This window comes from Misgurnus anguillicaudatus, chromosome 14 (assembly GCF_027580225.2).
Source record: "Misgurnus anguillicaudatus chromosome 14, ASM2758022v2, whole genome shotgun sequence".
Classification (NCBI taxonomy): Eukaryota; Metazoa; Chordata; class Actinopteri; order Cypriniformes; family Cobitidae; genus Misgurnus; species Misgurnus anguillicaudatus.
The window spans coordinates 34,469,596-34,483,535 of record NC_073350.2 but is presented as its reverse complement, the minus strand read 5'-3'; the positions used below and the strand labels follow the sequence as shown (position 1 = coordinate 34,483,535).

At 36.7% G+C, this 13,940-nt stretch overlaps 2 protein-coding genes across 2 annotated transcripts; one reads left to right on the top strand and one right to left on the bottom strand.

Moving 5' to 3' along the window:
- Positions 1-581: 581 nt before the first annotated feature.
- On the top strand, positions 582-3,038 carry cfap410 (cilia and flagella associated protein 410). The gene is made up of 7 exons (XM_055183848.2): positions 582-761; positions 909-927; positions 1,316-1,362; positions 1,447-1,676; positions 1,767-1,914; positions 2,001-2,097; positions 2,490-3,038. Exons 1-7 carry the CDS (start codon positions 619-621, stop codon positions 2,628-2,630), a joined length of 825 nt encoding a protein of 274 aa, XP_055039823.2. The 5' UTR covers positions 582-618; the 3' UTR covers positions 2,631-3,038.
- On the bottom strand, positions 3,027-13,186 carry orc2 (origin recognition complex, subunit 2). Its single transcript, XM_055183847.2, has 16 exons — positions 12,936-13,186; positions 12,597-12,746; positions 12,046-12,132; positions 11,816-11,911; positions 11,589-11,620; positions 11,454-11,511; positions 10,117-10,298; positions 9,918-10,016; positions 9,721-9,830; positions 9,509-9,641; positions 9,307-9,403; positions 6,622-6,768; positions 6,318-6,489; positions 6,022-6,083; positions 3,486-3,604; positions 3,027-3,299 (listed from the first exon to the last, which is right to left on the bottom strand). Exons 1-16 carry the CDS (start codon positions 13,012-13,014, stop codon positions 3,216-3,218), a joined length of 1,707 nt encoding a protein of 568 aa, XP_055039822.2. The 5' UTR covers positions 13,015-13,186; the 3' UTR covers positions 3,027-3,215.
- Positions 13,187-13,940: the final 754 nt, after the last annotated feature.

Genomic DNA, 13,940 nt, shown 5'->3' with positions numbered 1-13,940 from the left:
CAGGTACAGGGTTAAAATTATGTAACCTCCATTATGAGTGTTTTTTCACTCTAAAGTCAACAACAGGTGTAAGATAACCCAAACCCATCAATGCATTGGACTTTTTAGGTTAATGGTTTGAGTCACTGTAAACATGTAAGGGCTGATAAGAGTTAAAGTCTGTGACCAACTCACATTTTTTTTTTAACTCTAATCTTCACACACCAAATGTGCATTTGAGCTACTAAACTATCTTGTGTGCGCGCGCGCGTGCGTGTGTGCCAAGTATAAAGTTTTGAAATAATATTAAACTCTATCATTTATATTTACATACTGCTAATATTTTGTCATTAAAATAGGTGTATGTCTTCCACGTCTAGTTCCTATTCATACTTGTAAAGCACGTTAAATTACTTCTAGAATATCTACGGTTAATAAGTCCAGGAGATCATGTTACTTCGGAAATTTTGTTACATATCACAGTGTTTTATTTATTAACTCATTTTATGATTGTTTGTGGTGTTTATTAATATGTCGCACTCTGCTGGTCATATCTTGAATTGAGCGTGTGGGCCCGCGCTGTTGTCATAGAAATGGAGTGTTGCGCATGCGCAGTGGCTGGCGTCCAGCGGAAACGTCATGTTTACCGGAGCTCATGAGATCAATAGTGACGAAATTCAAGACAATAACTTTAATATCGGCGACATGAAATTAACGCGTAAACTCGTGCTGGCTCGAGCTAAAGCTTCAGATCTTGAAAGTGTGAAGAAATTAAACTGCTGGTGAGTTTTTTGCTGTTTATTAGCTGTTAGCCTGTTAGCTGAACATCATTCAACTAACATTACAAATCACGTGCTTGTGTTATTATTCTGTATGGATTTGATTTAAGATATCTGTTGAGTAACTGTGATATTTCTTGTGTTTTTCAGGGGCTGTAATCTATCAGATGTGAGTTTTGAAGCTTTTCTTCCATTAATGATGAAAAAAATACGCCTTATTTCCTCAAATGATATACAGACACTATAGCATAATATTAATCAGTAATATAGTGGTTATATCAGATTAATAGTGATAATGATTACCATATTCAGTTTTCATGATATTAGCCTGCTAAGTTAAACAATGAAAATTAGAAGAATATCATGGTATTACCATCATAGTAATGCCCAAAACATGGTCTACCACCTAAAATGTGTGTGTTGGCATTCTCACAAAATCTAGTGAGCTCCCTACCTAGGCAGCATTTAAAGATACCTGATACATCACTGTAGTATGGTACTGCTAAAGTTAGGTATTATTATTATTATTACAATGTGATGGATGTTTTTTTTTACAGATATCTATATTTTTGGAAATACCCAATGTTGAGGTTCTCACACTGAGGTTTGTTTATGTCTTTTCTTAATACTGAATATAATGATCATGTATCTGGAATGACCCAAACTCTCTCTCTCTTTATTGTGTTAGTGCTAATAAAATCTCATCTCTGGAGCACATATCCTCATGTCGGCATCTCAGTGAGCTGTATTTGAGACGTAACAACATTCAGAGTCTGTCAGAACTGAAGTACCTGAAGGATTTGAGTCGTTTAAAGGTTCTGTGGTTAGCAGAGAACCCGTGCTGTGGTTCTGACCTGATCAGATACCGTCTGACCGTCCTCCGAAACCTGCCCGGACTGCACAAACTCGACAACCGGGGTGAGTTAAGCTGAAATTGAACATGCATGTGATGTGTGCAGTAAATGTACATATTGTGCAAACTATATACAGAGATTTATTTCTTGCCAGTGGTCACAGAGGAGGAGCTTGCATTGGCATTGAAAGAAGGGGAGGAGCTTAACACACCTCCAGGCCCTGCCCCCTTCAGCTCCACCAATGGCCTTACAGAAGCAGACTCGGAGACCGACCCTCTTAATTACAGCATGGAGGAAACCAAGTAAGATTTGTTAATTTTCAGGATTTCTCACATCCAATGAATGATCAATAAACTGAGTCTCTGCTGATGTTTTGTTTGATGTTCAGTAAAATTCGTGCTCAGCTGGGAATGAAACTGTTGCCTTTAGACAAATTCACATCGCTGTCATCACCTCGCGAGGCTGGAGAAACATCGAGGAGAAAGGTACTGAAGCCCACAAGACATTCACACAGATTTATAAAGATAAATGAATCTGTTTAATGGTGAATGCTGTTAGACATTTTCAAAATGATTTCATATTTATTGTAATATTGATACTGCTAAGATTAATATTTGGTATTGTGTTGAGTTGCTTTTTGATGTTAATCTGGATCATGAGCCAAAAAGCAGCTACTTTCCTGTCCTTTGTTAAATAAAGGAAAAAATGGCCAAAAAATCTAACTAAAAAAGCAGGTTAGGATGGTGGTGACACAGTCAAAGGAAATGAATTTGCAATTTGGTGCCAGAAACCTTGATTATTTTACACAATAATAAAATGCTAGCTTTAATCTTCTTGTTGACAGTCATGTGAATGGTTAGGTTTGGTTTGTTGGCAGAGTCACACTTTGGAGGCCGTTCTGCTTCTTCTGAAGGATCTAGACGTCGATGAGCTGAAGATCGTTCAATCCGTCACCGAGAGCAAACTGAGATCACACAGTCGACAGAGAGAGCGCCAGAAATCACCAATCTGCTCATAAAACACTCATCTCCACCTTTGTATCAGTTACATATGACCAAGCAAAAAATCATCTAAACTACAGTTTTTAGTGATAAATCTCTAAATATTTTTATACTAGTTAATAAAGAAATATTCAAGTTAACACACAATAATAACTCTGTATAGTAATTCTGAAACATTTAAGATCTCACTCCAGACTCATTTAAAACAACAAACCCTTTAAATATCATCCAGATTGATTTCAAATTATAAATGAGCTTCACATGTTAAATTAATTTGAATAGTCTTGCTTGAGATTGTTACCATGTTGCCTTCTGTTCAAACTAATATTTCTGTTCTTTAAATATCAACATAATGACGTTTACTTTCATGTGTTTATTTATGAGCTTGTATTTTTATATGTAATAAACTCAGATGCACAAAAATATTTATTGGTTTTCCATCATTTTCATACAAAATATGTGTATATTGCTTTTACAGGTTCATGTACATCAAGTCAACAGGACATGAGTGGTTAAGTGCTGTTTATAGTTAGTTTAAGTTTTGTCCATGTGAAGAACAACATCTAATCATCTATAAGACACGGAGGATGAATGTGAAGATCTCAGTCTCCATCGTTCCTCTCCAGGAAATCTGTGAGAGTCCCGTTATCAACAGGGATGAGCAGATATTCAACCCCGTCTGCACCCTGCAATACAAATCAATCAAAATTTATTATATAACACTTTTTTACACCCTTACATTGTTTCAAAGGAGTTGTACATGAACATAGAAATAATACAAACAGTGAGAATTATTAAAAATTAAAACGCAATAATTAATTAATCAAACATTTGATGTGTTTTAATATATGGGGCAGTAGATGAATTCTGACCTTCTTGGTTCGAATCAGTTTGTGATCTTTGAATTCGGTGAGTTGTGTGCGCAGCGTGATGTCACTGTTGACCAGGAAAGATTCACGACAGCGCTGGTAAAAATCCTGGAACGACAAACCTGGATAGACAACAGAAACAGTCAAGAAATTACACAAATGAATCATAAATTGATGAAAATATACACATTCAGATTTCTGCAGCATATTATTGAATATAAACAACAACAGATTTTGCTGAATATGAATAACTTAAGACATCATTTTAGAAATATCTTTAAGCATATTTCAGAATACTGCATATTGTGTTCCCACAGGTCAGGGAATTTCTGGAATATCAAACTATAACCTAAACAGATACATTTTTTATAAAATCACAGTGTACACTACATTATCAGGCTAATGGCATCTACGAAAATTCAGCTTTTAAGTCGGTAAAAGTCAGGTAGTTTGATATTTGGATTAGAGATGGGAACCTTGTGTTACGAGAATTAAAGCCACAATATGGAGGATTTTCCCACTAGATGTCGCTACTACACAATAATACAATAACAAAAGGCTTAAAGTGCACCCATTTCATTGCTAAAAACAATCTTATTTTGTGTATTTGGTATAATACAATGTGTTTGTGTGGTTTATGGTTAAAAAACACATTATTTTCCACATACGGTACATTTTTGTAGCTCCGGATTTCACTCTCTTCTTGAAACGCACAGATTTAAAAAGCAGATGTGTGTCTCTGATTGGCCAGCTAATCTGTACGTTGTGATTGGTCAGAATACCTCTGACGTCAGCGGGAAATGTGACACTCTTTACCATGTTTGAAAGATTCGCTCACAATGCAATACTGACAGGAGTTAACTTAAAGCTGACATAACACAAGACGTTTTTGCCAATCTAATGTTAATCTTGCTTATATATAGAGTAGTATTTCATCATTCATATGTCCAAAGAGTCTTTCGTTTAGTCAGATTTATAAAAGAAAAACAGCCTTTCCAATTTTTGGCGTAAAAGGTCGAACACTTGAAGGCGTGCGGTAGGCGGAGCTGAGGAGTTACGAGTACACGCAGCTTCGGATACTACTTTTGGATTTACAGCCGACATAGATGGAAATCAAACTTTAAAAAACGTTTTTTAAATAACCAGCCTTATATTATACATTTGATCCAGAATCGGATACTTAGTCAGTAATGGACGAACAGGAACAATAGCAGCAACGATTACAGCAGGACGTCTTTATCAGGTAATTAATCCTTGTTTGTTTATCCGCTATTTTAATAAAAAAAGCAACATAATCCAGTTTTTAACTGCATTTGCCTGTTTTAAAAGGTGTAAATGTTGTAAATGCAGTACAAAGTGCTGTTGTTGGTGTTGTTTACATTACATGCACGTATGCGCGATTGCAAACAAAACATGTGAGATTTTGAATTACTTACACCTGTGGTTGTGACTCCTAAACGGGGTCTTTTAAAGTTTTGACCGCTCCAATAGTTGTAAAAAAGTGGAAAATCCGGCGTCAAACTGAGCCTTGTTTGTAAGCAGTCCTCTCCGAAATGCAGCCAGGGAACAAACAAACTTATTCGCAATTACGTTGCTGTCCGGGAAAAACGAACTGCATCCAGTGTTGTCTTACGACATGGAAAGATAAATAAGTTTTTTTTCTCCTTACATCCAAAAACACACTTTTTTTGTTGAACTATCTTGCTAAAACAAAGTTGTCGCGTGCTGTGCAATGATACCAGTGACTTCTACGCGACAGAGCAATGCTAATGCGCGTTTGCGCTCTCACTTGACGTGCAGGGCAGGCGTGCTTTTCTGGGGGTAAAGGCCCATAAAAGGAATATGGGGTCAATCAGTCGTAATGGATACCCCCATTTGAAAAAAACTTTCCAAAACTTGTAGGAAAAAGGAGGAGTGAGTTTGGCTCAGAAATACTCTGTTACAAGCTCAATTGCTTTTTTGACACTTTGCTTATGTTTAGCACGAGGACTACAACTCTTAAACTGTGTTAATGAGTCAGAATGCATGAAATGGTTAAACCACCCCTTTAAAGGCTGTGAGTCAGAAGCGAGAGGAATTATGATAATGTTGGCCTTTACTACATCACCAATCCCAGGAAGTAAACTGTTGCCTACAATCTGTGTGTTTGTTGTAGTCCAAGAAAAGAGATTTACATTGAAGACTATAACTCGTGAATCGGACAATAGGTGCAAAAAGCTGAGATAAATCAATTTTCGTGAAGGACTTTTGATAGAGATCAGATGCAGAGCGATCTTTAAAACATACACAGAGTTCTTTCTCTTTCACGTGAGGCGTTACTTCCGGGTTGTTTAAGTTGCAGAAGTGTGCCACTTGGTGGATAATAGCGGTATTGCGGAAAGCCAGAAATTCTCGTCATTGGCAGGGAAGCGTTTTCTCTTAATTGACGAGTTATCTATATCACATAATGTGATATAAATCTTATATATTGTGGCTTTCATTTTAACACAGCCTCATCATCACATTCCTATATCCCGACAGCTATCGATCAGTATCTCACCTGTATATGCAGGATTATCTTTGTTCTCCAACTGAAACTCTGCCAGTAATCTGAAGATCCCCCTATATGAGACACACACGAGACCTTATAAACATTTACTATAATAAACTATGAATGTATTCTGGTATATGTGGTTTACAAGGGCACAAATATGTATAATGGTGACTTTTTATTTCAATTTGGGTTAAGACTTTTAAGGGTTAGGGTTTAAATGGGGTAAGGATAAGGGGGTAGGGATTATCCCCACAATCATAGCTGTACAAATGTGTGTTTGTTGATGTGTATGTCTGTGTTACCTGGCGTTAGGTGTGAGGCTGCGCAGCACATGTGTCAGTGAGCTCAGCGCGAGCGCTCCCGTCTGCTGCACGAGTAGTGAATTTTCATATGAGGTCTCTTCAGTGTAGGGCAGATATGTGGTGGTCTCATACCACAGCCAGTTAAACAAACTCATCTTCGCTTGATCCCAAACTGAGAAACATCACAGCCAACAGATACACACAACCTCAAAAACACTCATTACAATCAAATCAGAAACTACACTGAGACTGAGATAGATTCATGATCAACTTCAGTTTTACCGAACATGACCAGCTGACTTACTGAGTGGAGCGTTTATGTGGTCGATGGAGGCCACCAGGTGCATGTTGGGAATGGATGCCAGCTGTCCCAGTGCCTGCTGGTTCCTGTCACCCCTCAGCATAGCTCCATCGATGTTATTGATTATGAGAAAAACGTGATTGTCCGGGTCTAGAGAGGTAAAATGACAACCACATTCACTAAAACATTAAAGGGGACATAGAATGATTGAACGGGGTATTTATCCTTGTTCTGTGATGTGACATGTAGACAAAAATGTTTTTGTTTGGGTCTGTAATGACTCAGAAGCTTCCTAAAAACCTCTCTCAGATAGCTCTATTAGGGTGGGGGATTTTAAACAAGTGGTTTTGCACCTATCTGGCTCCCCCTACTGGCTTAACTTGCAATGTCATTGCTGATTGGCTGACTTTGCTGCCACTCAAAAAATGTAGCCAATTATTTTAAAGTGGAGGGGCAGTTAGATGCCTGTGATGTCATAAGCATCAGTTTTTCAGATTGGGACGTTTTCTGGCTGACATTTCTAAAAGAGGAATTTCTATGAGACTGAGATGTTTAGCATGTCTAGCACTTTTTGTATGTTCATGAATGTGGGTAGACTACCATTATTCAACAAAGACAAAGTAAAAATGGTTTTTCATTCTCTGTCCCCTTTAACAGCATTATCAGTTTTATCCAATTTCAGAACTAGAATTCAGATCTTGAGTAGTAATTCAAAGTTTACTTTAACATCAGCTTTATACAAACAGACCCACGTTCGGTTTTCAAACATTGAAAATTGGTTCAATTCGACAATTTGCACATGGAGCCACACTGAGATCCCCATATGTCTGTGACTTTAACAGATTAGCCCTTATAAATGAAGATACCAAAAGACAAAGAAAGTATGGAAGAAAATCCCTTAGATTCTGCTGAAGTTACAGGAATGCAAACTTTGCAAAAAGAAAACAAAAAATGTTTTAAACTTTTACTATTGACTTGTAATGCAAAAGAACTAACCTACTAATACATCTGCCGATCTCCGTGTTAAAATAAAATAATGATGCTGCCATCCAGGCCTGGTGCTAGGCAATCAGACATTTTGGGTGGGCAGCTTAATGTAAAATATATATAAAATAATAAACAAATATAACAACCGTATTTTCCGGACTATAAGTCGCACTTTAGGGTAGTTTGGCTGGTCCTGCGACTTATATGTCAAAATTAATTCATACTGACTAACATGAACCAAAAGAAAACATTACCGTCTACAGCCACGAGAGGACGCTATATGTTGCTCCTGTAGCACACCCCTGAAAAAAACTGTTAACTTAAAGACAACAGAGAAAGACTTAAACCAAAATGCCCCCAAAAAGAATAATAATTTTCTAAATAAATGCGACTTAGAGTCCAGTCCGACATATATGTTTTTTTCCTCTTCATGATGCATTTTTTGACTGATGCGAGTTATACTCCGGAGCGACTGATAGTCTGGAAAATACGGTAAATATATATAAAATAGATCTGAAGGTTTTACTTTATTTGTCTTCCTCTCAAACAGAAAATACATCATTCATATTCTGTGTCTTAATAATGTTGCAGACATTTGTGGGTGCGAGCTAATATAAATAGCGTTTGCCAACAAGGTAATTTGTGTAAAAAGACACATTTTTTCATGGTTGGCTGGAGATTTTTGGGGGCAGAAAGAAAATCTGGTGGGGGCAATGCCCCCCTAGGCCCGGCCTGTTGCCATCTTTTTGTCATCATTTTGACCCACTCTACAAAACAGTGGACTACTAAGTAAATATTCATACATGTCATTTAATATTTTTGCTTTCTTAATCATCTAAAGGTCCCATTCGTTCTGATCCCATTTTCAAACTTTAGTTAGTGTGTAATGTTGCTATAATAGCATAAATAATACCTGTAAAATGATAAAGCTCAAAGTTCACTGGCAGGCGATAAATTTTCTTTGATTTCGCCTTTCAAAACCTACAGCAAACAGCTGCTTTGGATGACAGTTCTCTACTTCCTGCTTTAATGACGTCACTAGAACAGTTTTTTGACTAAACTCCGCCCACAGAAATACGTCAGTCGCCAGCTAAGCTAACGGCAAGCTAGGCTGCTATCGAGTCAAAACACACTAAACAAACTACACAATCAGAACTTGTTACGTATTTCTGAAGGAGAGACTTCATAGGACATGAAAGACATCAGCTCGTTTTTAGGACAGTGAAAACAGCACTATACAGATAAGTCAATTGTGTGAAAAATACAACGTGATAGAAAGAACGGGAGCTTTAAAGGCACAATATTTAAAATGTTCACCACCAGATGTCGCTATTTCACAATAACAAAGGCGAAGCTGAATGACGTCATGAAAGAGAGTGGAATGATGGGAGATGTTGTTTTCACCGTACAGAGATGTATGCAAATATTTTTTGGTTATTTTATTACAAAAGTCTTACATTTTGGAGCTTTAGGTATTTCTTGCTCTGGAAAAGGAACATAAAAAAATTGCCTCTGGTTGAGCTGACACAAAATGACCTTTTAAGAATTTGTCTATAGTTTATTATTAGCACCTCTATATGGTAACATCTCCATATATTAAATGAGCCAATCAAATGAAATGATAACAGATTTATCAGCTTTTTGGTGGGCACGTATTTTATATTCAACACAAACACATCACCAGTCAAATACGAGCGCTACCTTCTTTAAGAGTTTTCACAATGAAGTCGATCTGGTCGCTCGGGTTACGAAACGTCCCATCATGCTCCAGGATATCTCCAGTAATACAGTTTAATATCTAGCAAATAACACAGATTATATGATGTCACAGCACAAGATCAGACATGAATCAGATCATAACATGTGTTTGAAACAGAACGACTTAACAAAACTTCAAACTGACCGATTTAAGTGTCATGCTGGGAAAAAAGCCGTTGACCACCAGATGATCCGAGTCTGACAGCATAGTGGTGCGAAACTTCTCCAGCAAAAGCTTCTTTGAGCCCAAACCAAAGATTAAGATATTAAAGCCCATGCTGAAACACAGAAAACAGACATAAACGATTACAAAAATCTCCCTCATAATTCTGAGAAAACAACACACATCGACTCAACTGTAACTGCAGCATCCATCTGTTAAAGTTCTCCTCGTGCTTCTCATTTAACTCTTTAATTTCTTCTGCGAAACACTGAGGCTTTTGATCCAAGAGGCTGAGCAGAGTTTCCTACAAACACATACAAACACCTTTGTTACGCTCCAGACAAACTCCTAAATCAACATCTACAATCTGAAGACCACCATGTTTACTGACCCGGTCCAGTTTGGGCGTCTGGAGTTTCTGAAGGGTCCGATCAGACGTGAGCACTTTAGAGCTGCTGTGAGCTTCGAAATATTCACCAACCAGATCAGACTGCAGATGAACACATATGAAAACTAATAAATACTTCAATACTTTGACTTTCTCCATCAGTGTACAAGTTAATGCAAAAGTCACTTGATGAAATGTTCACCTCGGGTATTTTCTTGCCCTTTTTCCCGGGTGTTTTATAAAGGGCATTAGCTGATGTGCCCGCAGTGCTTTTGCTGGGCGTTTTGGGCTGGACGTCTTGTTTTGCCTCCAGTTCTTCGGCTTCATCTTCCTCAGAGTTTGACGGTGAAAAATCACTTTCACTATCTGAGCGCAGTGCAGGTGCTGAACGACAAGAACATGTGACAGGAAATAAAGGATTTTTTCCCTAATGCACATTCCTGATTAAACTATTTGCACTTTATCTGTGTGCATATTTGAAAAAAGCAGTGCATCTCAAAATGTTTCACCTAATGTCAACCAAACAGATATTAAGGCTTCGATCTATATAAAAAAAAAACTTGCAACCAAAAAATCTCTTTATAATCGTATTGCTGCCTCAATCGGATTGAAAAGCCTTCATGTAAACGCCTTAATAAATACGATTGAGATCGTATTGAAAGGGGTAATGTACTCCGATCTGTGATCATCAGGAGAAAAGTATGCATGTTAACGCGTGAATAGTAGTATTTTCTCACTCGGAACCAAAAATACCTAAGTTGACGTCTTATTTTTACTAGTGTTATTTACACATAACATGATTCACGTCACAGAAACATGCAATAGCAAGGCAATGGCAACACACATTATTAAGATAAAGGTCACACGATGTACATTCAACGTTGTTCATGTCTTTCGAAAAGGTTTTCTTTGCCTATATCTGAAAACTTCTTAAGAACAACTTTCTCAAGCTCAACTTTGATTTTTTACATTTAGCTTGAGATAAAGCGTGAACTTGACGAGAGATGCTGTGCGCTGCGTTGCCAAGTCCTCTGCTTTTTTGAGTTCAGATTTGTGTTTAAAGTTTATACTGTTTCAGAAAGTGTATTTTTTTTCTGCGTGTTAAAGATAAAATAATTTTGTTTATAAGTTATTGGTATTTGGGCTGTGAATAGTCATTTTGGGCACTTTAAAATGTCCATTGGGATGGTTTTGATATGCAAATCTGGCAACCCTGGCTGTGCGCATACGTTTGGTGTGGATTATATAAAATGTACATGTAAACAAACATTTTAACCAGATTGCAATGTTTAGTGTGCATATAAACTGTTCTGTCATAAACTTCAATCGGATTAAATTCAGTAGGATTGACAAAATTTTTTGCATGTAAACATAGCCAATGAGATCTAACTCTGTTCTGGTATAAAACCCTCCTCACCATCCACTTCAGTTCCCAATGAATAAAATCAACATTAAAGTTTCAGGTTACAGAAAGAGAAATGGCCATGAATTTACACATTAGATCAGCTAATGATTTTAAGTGAAAATTAAAAGTCAAACCTGACAGTCGTTTTCGCAGTCGGTGTGGTGTTGTTGAGATGAACTGCACTTTCTTTCCCTGTAAACACAGTAAACAGTGTAAAACACAAGTGCATGATTCGATTCATATAGTAGTTTAATAAAACCTCACTTCACCTTCTGAGGAGTCTTGTTTTGATTTCCTGATTCTGTAGCGAGAACATAAAGAGTCAATCTTACATTTATGCATTTGTCAGACGCTTTTATTCAAAGCAAATTACAGTGTATCACAAGCTATACATTTTATCATCGTGTGGGATCGAACCCACAATCTTTTGCACTGCTAACGCAATGCTGTACCACTGAGCTACAGGAACAAAATAATAAAGAGAAGAAAAACAAACTTTTTGCGGCGTGAGTCGGACTCGTAGATTCCTCATTTGTGTCCTCAGATGTGCAGAAAGTCACACTTTTCCCAGGCGTTCGAGCCCATTCAGAGGCTAAACAAAGACAAACACCAATGATCTATACAAAACTACACATTAAAACATGTTACAAGTTAATGATGCATCCAAACACAAACAGTGTGTGTGTGTGTGTGTGTGTGTGTGTGTGTGTGATAGAGACGTCTCACCCATCTGTGACATCTTATTGCCTCGTTTGATGGTCTGAAAGGTAAAGACGGACGATCCAGCGGCCGTCGCTCCGTTTTCACTCTCATCTGTTAAACAACCAGTAAAGAACACAACCAGTATGAAGTCATAATTGCAACACAGCTTATATTAACATCATACTTTACATCAGTTACACAAAGACCCACACAAATCCAGCAAGTCTGTGTGTGTGTTGTGTATAATAATTATAAAACGCATAGATGAAAGTTTATATTAAAAAATATTTATATATATAATTGCATTGAAATTAATTGGAATGCACAACCAAAAAATGAGATTTCTGAACAATTAAAAAAACGGTGGTTATCTCGTTTTGCAACGAAACTCTTCATTCATAAATACTTAATATATATACACATCTATTTTCTTCTTAAAATGATACATGGATGTGTGTGGATTTATATATGCATAATTATTATACACAATACACTCATATATATGATGTAAATAAAAACTTTTATTCTGCAAACGATTAGTTGCGATTAATCGTTATGCAGCCCGAGATCTTGACCTTGTGTACAGAGCGCTTCCACATATTTCTGCTCATTTAATGCATCTTCATCCTCCTCCTCCTCTTCTTCTTCTTCAGCAGATGCCTTTGACTTCTGAGGGGTCTTCAGTGTGACCAGGGTCTGTACACTCCCATGAGCTGCTTTAACATCTGAAACAACGTGTGTGACGTATTCATTACTGAAGATCCATAACGTGTTTAATGATGGTATCTTAACGTAACTGTACTTTACCACCAGAGTTTATTATGTCAAAATCATCGTTTGTGTTCATGACTGCTAGTTTACCAAATAAAAGCGAAAAGCCATATGCATGTAATGAATGTAATAATAACTTTTACCTTGCTGCTTCTCAACAATATGATCCAAAACATCGTCATCAGACACGAACCGAACCTCTAAACTCTGTTTTTGCGTCATGCTGCAGCTCGGAAATCAAACTGAGATTATAAATGTTCATATATATAACACAGATGTGTTTATTTACATGTGTTTTCATCATAAAGCTTCGTTTTGCTGAACTGTGAAAACTTCATGTGTATCTCTCCATCCCGCGCCATAGAAAAGCCACATGCGTGACATGATAATCACGTGACACGCTCCGACCAATCAGAACGAGTATTTGCCTGAAAACGACATCTCCCACAATCCCTCGCGAGATGTTGAAGTCTCGTTTATGGTCCAAAGCATAATATTGTACAGAAATTTATTTTTAAATATGAGTTTTATAAAATACATTGAGATGCAATCTGCTGCTTAAGTAATTTTTAAAAAATGTTTCTCATTCTGGCACACAGGCGATTAAATTATTTTCCACATTTAGCTGTTTATCTTGTTTAATGTTTTTTTTTTTTTTTAAATAAAAATCATAAATACAAAAGTTTTGTTGAAGCTCTGGATGTCAGAAAAGAGATTTAAAACAGCTTTTATTTTTTATGAGCTGTTTAACTTTAAATCCTTTAAATAGCCTAAAGATTTCCTGTCAGACTGATACAGAAATGTCATTTAATAATATTTCAATCCAGCCGAGTCGTTTTTAAATGTCACTGGACAGAAAGATAAAGTTGACCCTTTCACACTTTCAGTCAGATTAAAGAAATATGAAATAAAACTGAGTTTTGCTGTCTGCGGTAGCAGATCTTTATTAACAAACATCATCAAATCCCATACGGCAAAAATATATTTTCAAATATAATTTTACATATATTTCAAAATATACAAAAATGCCAAAAAAATAAATGTATTTTGAAATATATTTAGAATTTTTTTTACTAATATATTTTTTGGGCATTTTTTATATTTTGAAATATTTATATTCACGAAGTATTGGAAGAAAAACTTTGGGT

Coding starts and splice junctions, on each gene's coding strand:
- cfap410 (XM_055183848.2), top strand. CDS start 619: ATGTTTACCGGAGCTCATGAGATCAATAGTGACGAAATTCAAGACAAT. Junction 1,363..1,446: donor GTTGAGGTTCTCACACTGAG/GTTTGTTTATGT, acceptor TTATTGTGTTAG/TGCTAATAAAATCTCATCTC. Junction 1,677..1,766: donor GCACAAACTCGACAACCGGG/GTGAGTTAAGCT, acceptor ATTTCTTGCCAG/TGGTCACAGAGGAGGAGCTT.
- orc2 (XM_055183847.2), bottom strand. CDS start 13,014: ATGACGCAAAAACAGAGTTTAGAGGTTCGGTTCGTGTCTGATGACGAT. Junction 12,747..12,935: donor TATTGTTGAGAAGCAGCAAG/GTAAAAGTTATT, acceptor ACGTTGTTTCAG/ATGTTAAAGCAGCTCATGGG. Junction 3,300..3,485: donor AACTGATTCGAACCAAGAAG/GTCAGAATTCAT, acceptor TTTGTATTGCAG/GGTGCAGACGGGGTTGAATA.